This window comes from Schistocerca americana, chromosome 5 (assembly GCF_021461395.2).
Source record: "Schistocerca americana isolate TAMUIC-IGC-003095 chromosome 5, iqSchAmer2.1, whole genome shotgun sequence".
Classification (NCBI taxonomy): domain Eukaryota; kingdom Metazoa; phylum Arthropoda; class Insecta; order Orthoptera; family Acrididae; genus Schistocerca; species Schistocerca americana.
In genome coordinates, this window is record NC_060123.1 from 53,107,860 (window position 1) to 53,126,333 (window position 18,474).

The window sequence follows — 18,474 nt, forward strand, 5'->3', positions numbered from 1 at the left end:
GGAATAGACTGCGAACCTCCGACTTGTTAAATATTGTTCTTATCTATAGGAAAGTTTATTTTTACTAAAAACCATGACTTGGCAACTCCGATCTTTTAAGGCTTTTATTGTGGCTTCAAATACAACACACGTCAGATGAGAAGTATCCAAAAATGGTTCAAATGGCTCTGAGCACTATGGGACTCAACTGCTGAGTTCATAAGTCCCCTAGAACTTAGAACTACTTAAACCTAACTAACCTAAGGACATCACACACATCCATGCCCGAGGCAGGATTCGAACCAGCGACCACAGCGGTCGCGCGGTTCCAGACTGTAGCGCCTAGAACAGGTCGGCCACTCCGGCCGGCGATGAGAAGTATCTTGTTACAGGATATCTTCTGGGTAACGAATAACAAGCGGTGTTTTTCAGGACATACGTGCATACATTATTGATCTAAACTTCTGGTCGTCGGTTTTCCTTGGCAGCACGCCGCTTTTGACTATTTTGCCTGTCAAGACTCCAAATATGTCTTCAACAATCTTGAAACTGCACGGAGACCAGGCGGAACACCTCATACAAACAATAAAATACGCAAAACAGGACGTGTCCCCTAATAGATCCTCTTACATAATAATTAAAACTTTATATTCTGACTAATTAAGTCGGGTGATGCTGAGGGAATTAGATTAGGAAATGAGGCACTTAAAGTAGTAAAGGAGTTTTGCTATTTGGGGAGCAAAATAACTGATGATGGTCGAAGTAGAGAGGATATAAAATGTAGGCTGGCAATGGCAAGGAAAGCGTTTCTGAAGAAGAGAAATTTGTTAACATCCAGTATTGATTTAAGTGTCAGGAAGTCATTTCTGAAAGTATTCGTATGGAGTGTAGCCATGTATGGAAGTGAAACATGGACGATAAATAGTTTGGACAAGAAGAGAATAGAAGCTTTCGAAATGTGGTGCTACAGAAGAATGCTGAAGATTAGATGGGTAGATCACATAACTAATGAGGAAGTATTGAATAGGATTGGGGAGAAGAGAAGTTTGTGGCACAACTTGACCAGAAGAAGGGATCGGTTGGTAGGACATGTTCTGAGGCATCAAGGGATCACCAATTTAGTATTGGAGGGCAGCGTGGAGGGTAAAAATCGTAGAGGGAGACCAAGAGATGAATACACTAAGCAGATTCAGAAGGATGTAGGTTGCAGTAGGTACTGGGAGATGAAAAAGCTTGCACAGGATAGAGTAGCATGGAGAGCTGCATCAAACCAGTCTCAGGACTGAAGACCACAACAACAACAACAACATTCTGAGCGCTTATTCTGGATAACAAAAAATGCATATAATTCTACTAATAAGGCTTGTTCATTTATATCCAAAATTAGTACGAGATTCACTTCCACTCAACGAAATTATTTATTTCCAAACTTTGGCTGCAAAATATCTGGAAAATCTCGTACCCTCGCAGTATTTTTACTTTTAAAACCATGTAAATAAATTAACTTTATTTTTACACTATAGGCAAATTTTTTTCCTTTTCCGACCTAGTGTAAGACTTGGAAACATAACTGTAGACCTACAGACAATGTCTGATAATCAACTGGTATACAGCGTTATGCATAATTACCTTAGCCGGCCGGGGTGGTCGTGCGGTTCTAGGCGCTACAGTCTGGAACCGCGTGACCGCTACGGTCGCAGGTTCGAATCCTGCCTCGGGCATGGATGTGTGTGATGTCCTTAGGTTAGTTAGGTTTAAGTAGTTCTAAGTTCTAGGGGACTGATGACCTTAGAAGTTAAGTTCCATAGTGCTCAGAGCCATTTGAACCATAATTACCTATGTGGTTTAAGTAGACAGATGCTCGGAATCTTAAAGACAAACAAAAAGTAGACTGATCCATGGAAACAGCATCTCTGCAAGTTCTTAACTCATGTTACAGGTGCTCGGTGTGAACACTGCTTGTGACGCAGCAAACGCCAAAATGATATCTCAACTCCTGACATGCACGTCCCATTACATCAAAGTCGATATCAAAGACCGCATTAATTATCCCTCCTTGCAACTCTTCCAAATTGACGGTGGACAATGTAACACCCGACAACAACAGCTACAAACAAATTTCATCGCTAACTTTCGTCAGGAAGGAAGATCAGAATTTAATTTCCCGTTGACGACCAGATGGAAGACTCAGATTACCTAGGAGAGGGAAGGAAATCGGCTGTGTTTTTTTTTTCTTTTTTTTTTCTTCTTTTTTTATAGAGCACATCTACATATTCACCTTAAGCGATTTAATGATAACAACGGAAAATCTTACATGCATGGACGGAGGGAGATTTGAATCGCCGCCTTCCCAAAAGTAATTTCAGCGTGCCGAACACTCGCTATGAGGTCTATATTGAAACTCCTTTATTTAAATGAGTGTGGCTGAACTTAAATTACTGAAAGACTGAGAAGATGAAACTTCTACGTTATTTTATTCAGAAACAGCTGAGTAAACCTGAGCGTACTGAACCTGCTTTTTCTTTACTTTTTCCTATCATGTCAACACTGACCCGCAATATTCTAGCGCAACGTAATCTGACTGCCAAAAAAAAATTACAACCTGACTTCAAATAATTAATTCCAAAGAATGGCCGTGACTGAAAAAGAAATCCTAACAATAACCTACACATTTCATTAAGCACTTACCTCACAAAAATCTTCATTACGCGAACTACTGCAATACAGCGAGCGTCAATACTGCCAGCTAAATAAAAGATTCTAAGTACTAAAGCCACTAACTACTAATAGGCATGTGGTCAGCAAAGGAAAGATTTTGTTGCAATCCAAGTAATGTATTTATTTACCTTAATAAAGTGACATCCAGCTCAGACACGAATATAAATCGTCATTGACATCTAGTACAAAGGTATATAATCATGAATAATGTTCAATCTACAAGTCGAACATGATGCACAGATCGTTAGCCTACGCTAACACTCCAGACCTCTACCCTCCTCCAATGCTAACTTCTCACATCTAACATCCATTACTGCTGGCGACTAACTTCCAACTGCCCAACAGTACTGGCGATTAACTTCCAACGAGTCCAACCAGCCACAGAGTCACTTACAAAGAAAGCGCAGTCAGAGATCCAATGCAAAGCGCTACACAGCGCTGCCAACACAGAAGCAGCCCACTTACAATATACAGGATGACAATTACTGAACTATATGAAATAAAATCGTCATAATTTCTAAACGGTTTGCATTAGGACGTTCAAACTTCACGATTGGACGCGAGGCATGATGGGAATTAACATGCTCTGTAGGTTTGGTTTAGCGACGAAGCCCGCTTTCATTTGGATATGTTCGTCAATAAGCAAAACTGGCACATTTGGGGATTGAGAATCCTCATTTCGCGATCGACAATTCTCTTCACCCTCAACGGGTGACTGTGTGGTTCGCAATGTATTGTCACGGAAGAATTGGTGCGATATTCCTTGATGGGACGGTGACTACCGAAAGGTACGTGAAGGTTTTGGAAGATAATTTCGTCCCCATTATCCAAAGTGACCCTGATTTCGACAAGATGTGGTTCATGCAATACGGAGCTCGACCCCATCGAAGCCGGAGATGATTGATGTCCTGGAGGAGTACTTTGGGGACCACATTCTGGATCTGGGGTACCCAGAAGCCGCTGGCATGGGCCTCGATTGGCCGCCATATTCTCCGGATTTGAAAACATGCGACTCCTTTTTGTGGGCTATATTAAAGACAAAGTGTACAGAAATAACCCCAAAACCATTGCTTAGCTGAAAACAGCCATTCTGGAGGTCATCAACAGAATCGATATTGCGACACTTCAACGGGTCATGCAGAATTTCGTTATTCGTCTGCGCCATATCATCGCCAATGATGGCAGGCATGTCGAACATGTCATAACCTAAATCCGAATATCTGTAGCGACGTTTACATGTTGAGTAAAATGAGTACACGCCGTAGTTTGTGGCTAATTGACGGTCTTTTCTGATATAGTTCAATAATTGTCACCATATAAGTAAGGCTTGTGAAAGGATCTCGTCTTTAATGATGTGTAGAGTGTGTGTTGAATCTGCTTGCTGTTGCAGGATGTAAAAAAATCAATATGCTACCGTCTAATCTGGTGAATGTAATCTGCGGGCCCGTTCTTTTACCCTTCTTACATATAGGAGTCACTCGCGCTTTTTCCCAGTCGTTTGGGACTTTGCGCTGGGCGAGAGATTCACGATAATTGCAAGTAAGTACGGGGCTAATGCCTTACGGTACTCTTTGCAAAACCGAATTGGGATTCCATCCGGACCTGGCGACTTATTTGTTTTCAACCGTCCGTTGTTTCTCTACACCAAGGATGCCTATTATGATGTCCTCCATCGGGAGTCTGTGCGATGGTTAAACGACGATATGTTTGTACGATTCTCTCGCGTGACCGATTTCTTAAACACGAAATTTAAAACTTCGATTTTACTTTTGTGTCACACAGATTTGTCAAGTAGTGACTTGACAGAAGCCTTAGATTGGCTTAAAGATTTTACGTAGGATTAGAATTTTTGCGAGTTCTCGGCTAAGGTATGGCAGTTGTAGTTGTTGTACGCTTAGTGCATCGATCTTTTTACAGACACAAGAATTTCTACTAATTTTGCCTGTCGTTATTTGCGCGTTCTCTTTTGAACTGAGAAGAGTGAAACAGTCTTTGCTTCTTCAGCATTTTCCGAGTTTCTTTGTTAAACCACTTCCTCGGCACATACTTCTCAAAAACACGATATACAATCCATATAAAATTTGCCCATAATGCCTCTTCGTCTATCATACTGGAACTAAATAATGTCAATTTATTGCCTAAGTGAGTTGCTAATAACTGCTTATCTGATCTTTCTAGCAGAAATACTTTCTTAGCTTTCTTGATTAACCTATTAACTTCGGTAACCAGAGTCGTTATGTTGATATCGTAGTCACTAGTGCCTGTGTTAATACTGACGTGGCCGATTAGGTCGCACCTGCTTCTAGCTACAAGATCTAAAATATTTCCATTGCGTGTGGACTGTCGAATTAGCAGCTCAAGACAGTTTTCGGAAAAAGCGTTCAAAAATACTTCACAAGACTGTCTGTCTGTACCCTCTTCAATGAATCCATAGTCATCCTAGTCTATAAACGGTAGCTAAAAGTCGACTCCAACAATGTTACCTATAATACTATGAGATAGCGAAATTCATCCATCTCTTAAATAGCTTGTTATTTAGGTACCGAAGGAAGTTTAGCTGCTGTGCACACCATTACCTTGGTTTCTGTAGGTGTTATAGCTTCAGCTAGCAGTAGTTCAGTTTAATAAAGCACCGTTCTCAATTCCTGTTCGGTGGCCAATGCTGTGACACCAACAAAATGTACCACAATGATTTTCTGTTCGTGTCAAACAAATATCACATCTGGATAGTCCCTTCCCTTGCTGTCTCTTCAATTTTCAAATTAAATATCAGTTGTGACAGAGAGCAGCACTGGCTCGTATCTTTCCTGGTTCGGTCTCTTGTGCCATTGCCGCGCGGGATTAGCCGAGCGGTCTCAGGCGCTGCAGAAAGTCGTGAAGAAGTTTCGTGATCATACTATTGTAATAGGGGGAGACTTCAATCTACCAGGTATAGAATGGGATAGTCACACAATCAGAACTGGAGCCAGGGACAGAGACTCTTGTGACATTATCCTGACTGCCTTGTCCGAGAATTACTTCGAGCAGATAGTTAGAGAACCAACTCGTGAAGCTAACGTTTTAGACCTCATAGCAACAAATAGACCGGAACTTTTCGACTCCGTGAATGTAGAAGAGGGTATCAGTGATCATAAGTCAGTGGTTGCATCAATGACTACAAGTGTAATAAGAAATGCCAAGAAAGGACGGAAAATATATTTGCTTAACAAGAGTGATAGGGCACAAATCGCAGAATATCTGAGTGACCACCATCAAACGTTCATTTCTGAGGAAGAGGATGTGGAACAAAAATGGAAAAAATTCAGAAACATCGTCCAGTACGCCTTAGATAAGTTCGTACCGACTAAGGTCCAAAGCGAGGGGAAAGATCCACCGTGGTATAACAATCATGTACGAAAGGTACTACGGAAACAAAGAAAGCTTCATCATAGGTTTAAGAGTAGTCGAATCATAGTTGATAAGGAAAAGCTGAACGAAGCGAAAAAGAGCGTAAAGAGAGCAATGAGAGAAGCATTCAACGAATTCGAACATAAAACATTGGCAAACAATCTAAACAAGAACCCTAAAAAGTTTTGGTCATATGTAAAATCGGTAAGCGGATCTAAATCCCCTATTCAGTCACTCGTTGACCACGATGGCACCGAAACAGAGGACGACCGAAGAAAGGCAGAAATACTGAATTCAGTGTTCCGAAACTGTTTCACTGCGGAAAATCGTAACACGGTCCCTGACTTCAGCCGTCGCACGGACGCCAAAATGGAAAATATTGAAATAAACGATATCGGAATTGAAAAACAACTGCTATCACTTAGTAGAGGAAAATCATCCGGACCAGACGAGATACCCGTAAGATTCTACAGTGATTATGCTAAAGAACTTGCCCCCTTTCTATCAGCAATTTATCGTAGATCGCTGGAAGAACGTAAAGTACCTAGCGACTGGAAGAAAGCGCAGGTCGTTCCCATTTTCAAGAAGGGTCATAAATCAGATGCGAATAATTATAGGCCTATTTCGCTTACGTCAATCTGTTGTAGAATAATGGAACATGTTTTGTGTTCTCGTATTATGACGTTCTTAGATAATACAAATCTCCTTCATCATAACCAACATGGATTCCGCAAACAGAGATCATGTGAAACTCAGCTCGCCCTATTTGCCCAAGAAATTCACAGTGTCGTAGACACTGGCGAGCAGATTGATGCCGTATTCCTGGACTTCAGGAAGGCATTTGATACGGTTCCGCACTTACGTTTAGTGAAAAAAATACGAGCTTACGGAATATCGGACCAGGTTTGTGATTGGATTCAGGATTTCCTAGAAGAAAGAACACAACATGTCATTCTTAACGGTTCAAAATCTGCAGATGTAGAGGTAATTTCGGGAGTACCGCAGGGAAGCGTGATAGGACCTTTATTGTTTACAATATACATAAATGACTTAGTTGACAACATCGGTAGCTCCGTGAGGCTATTTGCAGATGACACGGTTGTCTACAAGAAAGTAGCAACATCAGAAGACTCGTACGTACTCCAGGAGGACCTGCAGAGGATTAATGCATGGTGCGACAGCTGGCAGCTTTCCCTAAACGTAGATAAATGTAATATAATGCGCATACATAGGGGCAGAAATCCATTCCAGTACGATTATGCCATAGGTGGTAAATCATTGGAAGCGGTAACGACCGTAAAATACTTAGGAGTTACTATCCGGAGCGATCTGAAGTGGAATGATCACATAAAACAAATAGTGGGAAAAGCAGGCGCCAGGTTGAGATTCATAGGAAGAATTCTAAGAAAATGTGACTCATCGACGAAAGAAGTAGCTTACAAAACGCTTGTTCGTCCGATTCTTGAGTATTGCTCATCAGTATGGGACCCTTACCAGGTTGGATTAATAGAAGAGATAGACATGATCCAGCGAAAAGCAGCGCGATTCGTCATGGGGACATTTAGTCAGCGCGAGAGCGTTACGGAGATGCTGAACAAGCTCCAGTGGCGGACACTTCAAGAAAGGCGTTACGCAATACGGAGAGGTTTATTATCGAAATTACGAGAGAGCACATTCCGGGAAGAGATGGGCAACATATTACTACCGCCCACATATATCTCGCGTAATGATCACAACGAAAAGATCCGAGAAATTAGAGCAAATACGGAGACTTACAAGCAGTCGTTCTTCCCACGCACAATTCGTGAATGGAACAGGGAAGGGGGGATCAGATAGTGGTACAATAAGTACCCTCCGCCACACACCGTAAGGTGGCTCGCGGAGTATAGATGTAGATGTAGATGTCATGGACTGTGCGGCTGGTCCCGGCGGAGGTTCGAGTCCTCCCTCGGGCGTGGGTATGTGTGTTTGTCCTTAGGATAATTTAGGTTAAGTAGTGTGTAAGCTTAGGGAGTGATGACCTTAGCAGTTAATTCCCATAAGATTTCACACACATTTGAACTTTTTTTCCTTGTACCATTGCGCCATATGCTTTTATCATTGCAGATCCTCGAGGCGTCGTTATTTCTTGTCATATGTTTTTTAAGACTGAGTTTGCAGTTCCTTTAAGTTATGTAGATTCTAACGTTTCAGCAGACAGATGTGTAACTTCATGAATTTCAACTGACATTTCATTAGTACAAGGGTATGATCACTGTCAGTATGGACACACAGATAAACTGCATTTCTTCATTCCTGAATCTTTGTTTTACTAAACCACAGGGTGGTCAGGAAAAGTCTCAAAGCTTGTAAGGGTGTTGCAGGATATGTTGTGCTGAGAAATAATTTTTAACAAAAAAATTCTATATGTTGCGACGTTTTTGATTTAATTAGCACTGATGTTAGCCAAATGCCAGTTGCCTGCTCACATTCAAGCACGTACATGCGCCTAAATTCGGCAGTACACAGACATCTGTGGGTCTGTGAGCTATTACTCCCTCAAACGCAGACTACCAATTAAGATGTGCCTTTTTTGGAACCGACAAATTTAATCTAGGTGAGCAAAAGCCACTTCTTTCAGTATGAGGAAACCAAACAAAGATCGCGTTTGGCAACATTGTGTCTAGCAGGCTGTTTGAATTTTCACGCGACTGGTTAACTTTAATGCCAATTAAATCGGGAACGGCGCAACGCATCGAATTTTTTTCGTAAAGATTATTTCTCGACACAACTTCTCATGCAACACCCCTACAAGATTTTCAGACAGCTTCTGATCACCCTGTATAATGGATCTGACCTTTGCTTTGATCGCTGGAATCTTACACCGTACTGCCTACTCAAGTGGTTCTAAGAAAGTTTATTTGCAACAGCTAACTCTTGCCTTGCATAGAACTGTGTGTATTAATTTCCTCCCTTTAGCTTAGTCGTGACCAAAGTCACTCTTTATTTTATGTTTCCTATCTTCACCTGCGACTGCATTTCAATCTCCGATTCACATACGTTTACTTCTTACGCTGCAGTGCGCCAAGGCCGAGATGATGAACACGTCGACGCGCTGGCTGGTGTGGAGCACTCAGGAACCGGACGAGAGGCTGCAGGTGCGGGTGGACAGTGACGTCACGTGGGCCACGTGGCGCGTGGGCTGGGGCGACGCCGTGCTGTGGGGGCTGATCCGCCTCCACCCCGGCTGGCCGCTGGCGCGCTGGCCCGTGGGGAGGTGGGCGCCCGCCGCCGGACTCCAGTACGACAACCGGAGACTCCAGTGGGTCGCCAAGAAGAACCTCCAGGGCCTGGCGCTGGGCGCCGCGCTGCCGGTACGTAACCCGACCTCGCCCAACCAAACACCTGCCTGCGGTCGAAACAGCTGTAGTCAGATTCCAAACTATCATCTACACTAAAATTGCTACATAACGAAGATGACGTGCTACAGACGCGAAATTTAACCGACAGGAAGAAGATGCTGTGATACGCAAATGATTAGCTTTTCAGAGCATTCACACAAGGTTGGCGCCGGTGGCGACACCTACAACGTGCTGACACGAGGAAGGTTTCCAACCGATTTCACATACACAAACAGCAGTTGTCCGGCGTTGCCTGGTCAAACGTTGTTGTGATGCCTCGTGTAAAGAGGAGAAATGCGTACCATCACGTTTCCGACTTTGATAAAGGTCGAATTGTAGCCTATCACGATTGCGGTTTATCGTATCGCGACATTGCTGCTCGCGTTGGTCGAGATCCAATGACTGTTAGCACAATATGAAATCGGTGGGTTCAGGAGGGTAATACGCAACGCCGTGCTGTATCCCAACGGCCTCGTATCACTAGCAGTGGAGATCTACATCTACATCTACATCTACATGACTACTCTGCAATTCACATTTAGGTGTTTGGCAGAGGATTCATCGAACCACAATCATACTATCTCTCTACCATTCCAGTCCCGAACAGCGCGCGGGAAAAAGAACACCTAAACCTTTCTGTTCGAGCTCTGATTTCTCTTATTTTATTTTGCTGATCATTCCTACCCATGTAGGTTGGGCTCAACAAAATATTTTCGCATTCGGAAGAGAAAATTGGTGACAAATTTCGTAAATAGATCTCGCCGCGACGAAAAACGTCTTTGCTGTAATGACTTCCATCCCAATTCGCGTATCATGTCTGCCACACTCTCTCCCCTATTACGTGATAATACAAAACGAGCTGCCCTTTTTTGCACCCCCTCGATGTCCTCCGTCAACCCCACCTGGTAAGGATCCCACACCGCGCATCAATATTCTAACAGAGGACGAACGAGTGTAGTGTAAGCTGTCTCTTTAGTGGACTTGTTGCATCTTCTAAGTGTCCTGCCAATGAAACGCAACCTTTGGCTCGCCTTCCCCACAATATTATCTATGTGGTCTTTCCAACTGAAGTTGTTCGTAATTTTAACACCCAGGTACTTAGTTGAATTGACAGGCTTGAGAATTGTACTATTTATCGAGTAATCGAATTCCAACGGATTTCTTTCGGAACTCATGTGGATCACCTCACACTTTTCGTTATTTAGCTTCAACTGCCACCTGCCACACCATACAGCAATCTTTTCTAAATCGCTTTCCAACTGATACTGGTCTTCGGATGACCTTACTAGACGGTAAATTACAGCATCATCTGCGAACAACCTAAGAGAACTGCTCAGATTGTCACCCAGGTCATTTATATAGATCACGAACAGCAGAGGTCCCAGGACGCTTCCCTGGGGAACACCTGATATCACTTCAGTTTTACTCGATGATTTGCCGTCTATTACTACGAACTGCGACCTTCCTGACAGGAAATCACGAATCCAGTCGCACAACTGAGACGGTACCCATAGGCCCGCAGCTTGATTAGAAGTCGCTTGTGAGGAACGATGTCAAAAGCTTTCCGGAAATCTAGAAATTCGGAATCAACTTGAGATCCCCTGTCGATAGCGGCCATTACTTCGTGCGAATAAAGAGCTAGCTGCGTTGCACAAGAGCGATGTTTTCTGAAACCATGCTGATTACTTATCAATAGATCGTTCCCTTCGAGGTGATTCATAATGTCTGAATACAGTATATGCTCCAAAATCCTACTGCAAACCGACGTCAATGATACAGGTCTGTAGTTCGATGGATTACTCCTACTACCCTTCTTAAACACTGGTGCGACCTGCGCAATTTTCCAGTCTGTAGGTACAGATCTATCGGTGAGCGAGCGGTTGTATATGATTGCTAGGTAGGGAGCTATTGTATCAGCGTAATCTGGAAGGAACCTAATCGGTATACAATCTGGACCTGAAGACTTGCCCGCATCAAGCGATTTGAGTTGCTTCGCAACTCCTAAGGTATCTACTTCTAAGAAACTCATCCTAGCAGCTGTTCGTGTTTCAAATTCTGGAATATTCCATTCGTCTTCCCTGGTGAAGGAATTTCGGAAAACTGCGTTCAATAACTCCGCTTTAGCGGCACAGTCGTCGGTAACAGTACCATCGGCACTGCGCTGCGAAGGTATTGACTGCGTCTTGCCGCTTGTGTACTTTACATACGACCAGAATTTCTTCGGATTTTCTACCAAATTTCGAGACAATGTTTCGTTGTGGAACCTATTAAAGGCATCTCGCATTGAAGTCCGTACCAAATTTCGCGCGTCTGTAAATTTTAACCAATCTTCGGGATTTCGCGTTCTTCTGAACTTCGCATGCTTTTTCCGTTGTCTCGGCAACAGCGTTCGGACCTGTTTTGTGTACCACGGGGGGGGATCAGTTATTTATTGTTGTTGCTACTATATCTTTGAATTTGAGCCACATCTCGTCTACATTTGCATAGTCAGTTCGGAAGGAATGGAGATTGTCTCTTAGGATGGCTTCTAGTGACACTTTATCCGCTTTTTTAAATAAAATTATTTTGCGTTTGTTTCTGGTGGATTTGGAAGAAACGGTATTGAGCCTAGCTACAACGACCTTGTGATCACTAATCCCTGTATCAGTCATGATGCTCTCTATCAGCTCTGGATGGGTTGTGGCTAAGAGGTCAAGTGTGTTTTCGCAACCATTTACAATTCGCGTGGGTTCGTGGACTAACTGCTCGAAATAATTTTCGGAGAAAGCATTTAGGACAATCTCGGAAGATGTTTTCTGCCTACCACCGGTTTTGAACAAGACTTTTGCCAACATATCGAGGGAAGGTTGAAGTCCCCACCAACTATAACCGTATGAGTGGGGTATTTATTTGTTGCGAGACTCAAATTTTCTCTGAACTGTTCAGCAACTATATCATCGGAGTCTGGGGGTCGGTAGAAGGAGCCAATTATTAACTTAGTTCGGCTGTTAAGTATAACCTCCACCCATACCAATTCGCACGGAGTATCTACTTCGACTTCACTACAAGATAAACCACTACTGACAGAGACAAACACTCCACCACCAATTGCCGGCCGAAGTGGCCGTGCGGTTAAAGGCGCTGCAGTCTGGAACCGCAAGACCGCTACGGTCGCAGGTTCGAATCCTGCCTCGGGCATGGATGTTTGTGATGTCCTTAGGTTAGTTAGGTTTAACTAGTTCTAAGTTCTAGGGGACTAATGACCTCAGCAGTTGAGTCCCATAGTGCTCAGAGTCATTTGAGCCACCACCAATTCTGCCTAATCTATTTTTCCTGAACACCGTCTGAGACTTCGTAAAAATTTCTGCAGAACTTATTTCAGCCTTTAGCCAGCTTTCTGTACCTATAACGATTTCAGCTCCTGTGCTTTCTATTAGCGCTTGAAGCTCAGGGACTTATCCGCATGGCTGTAACGAATCGTGCAGCCACGTCTCGATCCCTGAGTCAACAGATGGGGACGTTTGCAAGACAACAACCATCTGAACGAACAGTTCGACGACGTTTGCAGCAGCATGGACTATCAGCTCGGAGACCATGGCTGCGGTTACCCTTGACGCTGCATCACAGACAGGAGCGCCTGCGATGGTGTACTCAACGACGAACCTGGGTGCACGAATGGCAAAACGTCATTTTTTCGGATGAATCCAGGTTCTGTTTACAGCATCATGACGGTCACACCCGTGTTTGGCGACATCGCGGTGAACGCACATTGGAAGCGTGTATTCGTCATCGCCATACTGGCGTATCACGCGGCGTGATGGTATGGGGTGCCATTCGTTACACGTCTCGTTCACCTCTTGTTCGCATTGACGGCAATTTGAACAGTGGACGTTACATTTCAGATGTGTTACGACCCGTGGCTCTACCCTTCATTCGATCCCTGCGAAACCCTACATTTCAGCAGAATAATGCACGACCGCATGTTACAGGTCCTGTACGGGCCTTTCTGGATACAGAAAATGTTCGACTCCTGCCCTGGCCAGCACATTCTCCAGATCTTTTAACAAGTAAAAACGTCTGGTCAATGGTGGCCGAGCAACTGGCTCTACGTCAGTCACTACTCTTGATGAATTGTGGTATCGTGTTGAAGCTGCATGGGCAGCTGTACCTGTACACGCCATCCAAGCTCTGTTTGACTCAAGGCCCAGGCGTATCAAGACCGCTATTACGGCCAGAGGTGGTTGTTCTGGGTACTGGTTTCTCATGATCTATGCATCCAAAATAAGTGAAAATGTAATCACATGTCAGTTCTAGTATAATATATTTGTCCAATGGATACCCGTTTATTATCTGCATTTCTTCTTGGCGTAGCAATTTTAATGGCCAGTAGTGTAGTAACCTGAAGGTGCGACTGCACAGAGGAGCTGTTACCTGATATGGATCCTAAATGGGCAGGGATCCATTAGTATCTGGCCTGATAGACAATGGCGCGTAAGAAACGTGAATTTGGTTGTTAGCTTCAGAGAAGATTGCATCTGCAGCAGATTCCTCGAGCCCTGTGTGTTAGTGTTTCGTCTATGACGGCAAGCCTCGACACGAGAGGTTGCTTCCAGTTAAAACACATTCTACCGAAGTTATACATTGGCGGAAGTGGGAAGCGTTACAGATACTGAATCATTGAACTATCATTCCGTTCGTAATTGATGTCCATAATCAATATTAGGATTTTTTTGGCATGCCTGAGACAAATGCTGTGTCAGTTCATGAAGATTGCTGGCTGGAAGCTGGTATGAAGGTTTAGGTCTATGTATTCTACATCTACATCTACATCTATACTCCGCAAGCCACCTGACGGTGTGTGGCGGAGCGTACCTTGACTACCTCTGTCGGTTCTCCCTTCTATTCCAGTCTCGTATGGTTCATGGAAAGAAAGATTGTCGGTATGCCTCTGCGTGGGCTCTAATCTCTCTGATTTTATCCTCATGGTCTCTTCGCGAGATATACGTAGGAGGGAGCAATATACTACTACTTGACTCCACGGTGAAGTTATGTTCTCGAAACTTCAACAAAAGCCCGTACCGAGCTACTGAGCGTCTCTCTTGTAGTCTTCCACTGGAGTCTATCTACCATATCCGTAACGCTTTCGCGATTACTAAATGATCCTCTAACGAAGCGCGCTGCTCTCCGTTGGATCTTCTCTATCTCTTCTAACGGATCCCACACCGGTGAGCAGTATTCAAGCAGTGGGCGAACAAGTGTACTGTAACCTACTTCCTTTTTTTTCGGACTGCATCTCCTTAGGATTCTTCCAATGAATCTCAGTCTGGCATCTGCTGTACCGACGATATCCCACACATGCTCTGTGCGTGACAAATCAGAGAACTGGGCAAGTCAATCAAGTATCTGCACATTCATCAAGGCGTTTTTGGTGCGAACTCCAGTGTGGGATATTCCTTTATCCTGCTGGAAAATGCCATTTGGTTCCCTGATCATGAAGGATATCACAACAGAGCTTACGATTGTTGTCTCATATTGCCTCTCTTCAGTGATTACCAAATCGACCCTGTTGTCAAATCCAGTAGTTCCCACAGACGATCGTCTGTGGACTCGTTGGTGTCGATATCACCGTCACAGACAGAAGCGAAACTCATCGCTGAACACCACAGAATGACACTCAACCTCCCAGTTGCCTCATGCTCTACGCCATGCAAGTCCTTGTTATCTCTGACACGGTGTCAGCCGTAAGCGACTCATGACAACTCGACATCTCAACCCACTAATATGTTCCCGAAGGTTCGTGGTGAAACTATGCCTGCAACCTCTGCCCAGATTTTCGCTGATGTCACCCGTCTGTTCGTCGCAACCAGTCTAACAATACTACGATCTTCTTGTGCAGTAGACCGTCTGGAACGACCAGTGCCCTTCTTGCCACACTGTTACCCTAACTCCGTCTTATCACCGCTTATTCCGCGATCATTGAACCAGAGCGGAACTCTGTGTGATATGTCGCTATAACGGTCGCATGTCCTTCGTGCCAATGATTAGACTTTCTAAAAGCAGCGCGCGCACCTCCTGTATTGTTGTCTCCTTCTGAAAACTTCCAGCAATGTTAGATGCTAACAGCGGGCACTCACACCATTGTTAGTCTGTAAAAAAGCCATTTTTCTCTACTGAAAATTAGCTTGAATAAGGATGAAATTTTAATCAACATACACCGCAGGAATGGAAATACAGAAATGTCAGTTTGGTGTGCTCGTTCAGGGCATTCAAGATAACACTTTCCATTTCCATCAACGTATTAATCCTACTACGGCTGAGCAATAGGGACGTTCTTCTACATAACTGATTGACCGTTCGTTTTGTATAACAGGTGTTAAACATACAGGTGTCAAAACTTTTAAAATATAAGACTGAATAACAATGCAGATAGTCCGCAATAGCTGTATTTATTGAAGATGGTTAGAGACCACTACAACGGGTTTTGCAACTTTTAAGTTGCGTCTTCTAGTGTATACTTGTACAGACATATGGTTACTTACAATCCTATGTTATATGGTATAGGGAGCTATTACAGAATGCCGCAAAGTAACACTTGGTGTGGCTAGGCAACGTTATCAGCCATCTTTAGTTGGTAAAAACCATCATCAATGATGAATGTCCAGTCTATAAAAGCGAAGGAATGGAATGAGGAATCACAAACTGATTCTTGACGAAAAAACAGTAAACCAGTTACTAAAATAAAAACGTGGAGCAGCTGACAAAAAACGGGACTGACCTGTATTAAAGTCGCCATGAAGTGTCATCTCTTGACCGATTAAAATATGCTTCAGTGGGCCTATGTCATTCAGTTTTATATTTTACAAGTTTTAACTCCTGTATGTAAATACCTGCTATACTGTATGAATGGTCAATCGATTATGTATAATTACTTAAGCTGTTGCTGCTCTAGTTTCAAAATTGTCTTGAACGTTCTTTGTTTGAATCAGATTGCTACATTCAATTGCATGGATGGAGACAAACTCACTTGTATGAGTCAAATACTAAAAAGTCATTGTTGTGAATTTCTGCTTTTATTATCGAGTTAGCTGAATTAATCATCAAGACTGAACATTAATTACAAATAACTATACTGGTTGCCATTGTATGCATAGGAGGTATTCGACACTGAACGTACGGCGTCTACTCGACTCCTGTGCGGATGGGTCGCGAATTAAAGCAAATACTAAATCATAATATGCCCGAAATATAGGCGGATTCACTTCGCGAGTGTACTCATCAAGGAGTCCTGAACGACTGTTAAAATTATTGACTACCACGGGCAACTCTAGCGCGGCAGTACTGAACATTGCCAACTCACAAATCCGTTATGTTTTTTCCAGATGAACTGATGTTAATTGATAAATTATGGTAACCGCATGACGAAAATGTCGTCACAAGGGAAGATACACAATGCATACAGAAGGTTGTCGTCAGCCTCTGCCAGACTCAAAGGTTATAGAGATTTTACCACGAAGTTAGGTGCTAATCTCAAAGAGAGCGTTATCCAGAAATAGTTTCAAAATAAATATACTACATAAATGTCTGTTTCCTTTCTTCTGAACTCATGGCTACGAAAACATGTTTCCATTTTAAGCAGACGTATTCCGTCGTTAGTTATGTTCTTCATCAACACCAGATTAGTTTTTCCTTGGTTTCCCTTCCTAGTCAATGGTTAACAATCCTCTTGCCAAATTTAATTCAGCTCAAAAGAGGTATCTTAACAGGAAAGTAGTCTATATGACGAAAATTACTTTATCAAAACAATTATGAGACATCACCAGTATTAACGAGGTCTGCGCGTCTAGACCTTTCTCATATGTTTTCCCTTCCAGTCTTCGAGAAGATACTATTGTGACTATTTTTTATGAAAGTTTTCGTTAGGTGTTTACATTCTTAACAAAGTCTTATGAATCTTCCTCAATTACACAAATTTCATTCAGGATGGTATATAGTTCTTGTCCACCCTTTAGCCTAGTGCCACTAACAGTTCTGGTACTTCATTAACACTGGCCCATTTTTTGGGTCTTGCTTCATGCAAAATTTTTTGATAGTCAGGATAGTAAATGGGTAATGTCACATGGTTACTAGCGAGAGGCTTTCCCCAAGCTTTACCTGAAATATCAAAAGAACATACGTTGTGTCTCAACAGATATCCTCTGTGATGCTCAATTATTGTCCTCAAACTTATACAAATGTGAGAGCGCATTTGAGAGGTGGTACGCCAGCCGGTAATTTTCACATCTTTTGTGCATCTAAGAAGCAATGACTAACCAGAAGCAGATGACGTCAAAATCTTCGTTGCTGGGGACGCTGGATTCCTAATCTGCAGGAGGGCAGTCAGACACTCATGGAAATTTAACTTTTACCTCTTTTCTCCCAGTCGTCGCTTTCTTTTTGCAGAAAATATCTGATCGAGCTCTGCTCTCAGCTGGTTCTAAAACTTATGGACTAGAGAAGTTCATCCGTCGTATTAGAAATTAATAAATAAAAACTGTTCTACAATCAACTTGTTTATTTGAAAGCGTTTTTACAATACTAGCTTTCGCCTAGCCCTAGAACATACACAGGTGCACCTGTCTACTGGAACTACCAGAAAACCAGAGAGCGATAGATAGGTAGGAATATATTTTTTAAATAGCTAAGGCGATATTCTTACATGTCGATGCAAAAGATTAATGTAGCAGCTGAAGGCTGCTCCATTGATTTCTTAGTTCATTACACGCGGAATGAAAGTTATTATTTGTAGAAAACAGCCGCCTGTGGATGTTACAACGGTCTCTAAATGAGTTGTGCGCTGTAGTGTCGGCACTTTGAACAGTGGACGTTACATTTCAGATGTGTTACGACCCGTGGCTCTATCCTTCATTCGATCCCTGCGAAACCCTACATTTCAGCAGGATAATGCACGACTGCATGTTGCAGGTCCTGTACGGGCCTTTCTGGATACAGAAAATGTTCGACTGCTGCTCTGGCCAGCACATTCTCCAGATCT

The 18,474-nt window shown here is 43.1% G+C and overlaps 1 protein-coding gene across 1 annotated transcript in view; it reads left to right on the top strand.

Moving 5' to 3' along the window:
• The window catches only part of LOC124615643 (glutamate receptor ionotropic, delta-1-like), a 122,818-nt gene that overhangs the window by 14,373 nt on the left and 89,971 nt on the right, over positions 1-18,474 (top strand). Inside the window, exon 3 of the mRNA XM_047143654.1 lies at positions 9,144-9,437. Within this exon, the coding sequence (XP_046999610.1) occupies positions 9,144-9,437 (294 nt within the window). The remainder of the gene's footprint in view (positions 1-9,143; positions 9,438-18,474) is intronic.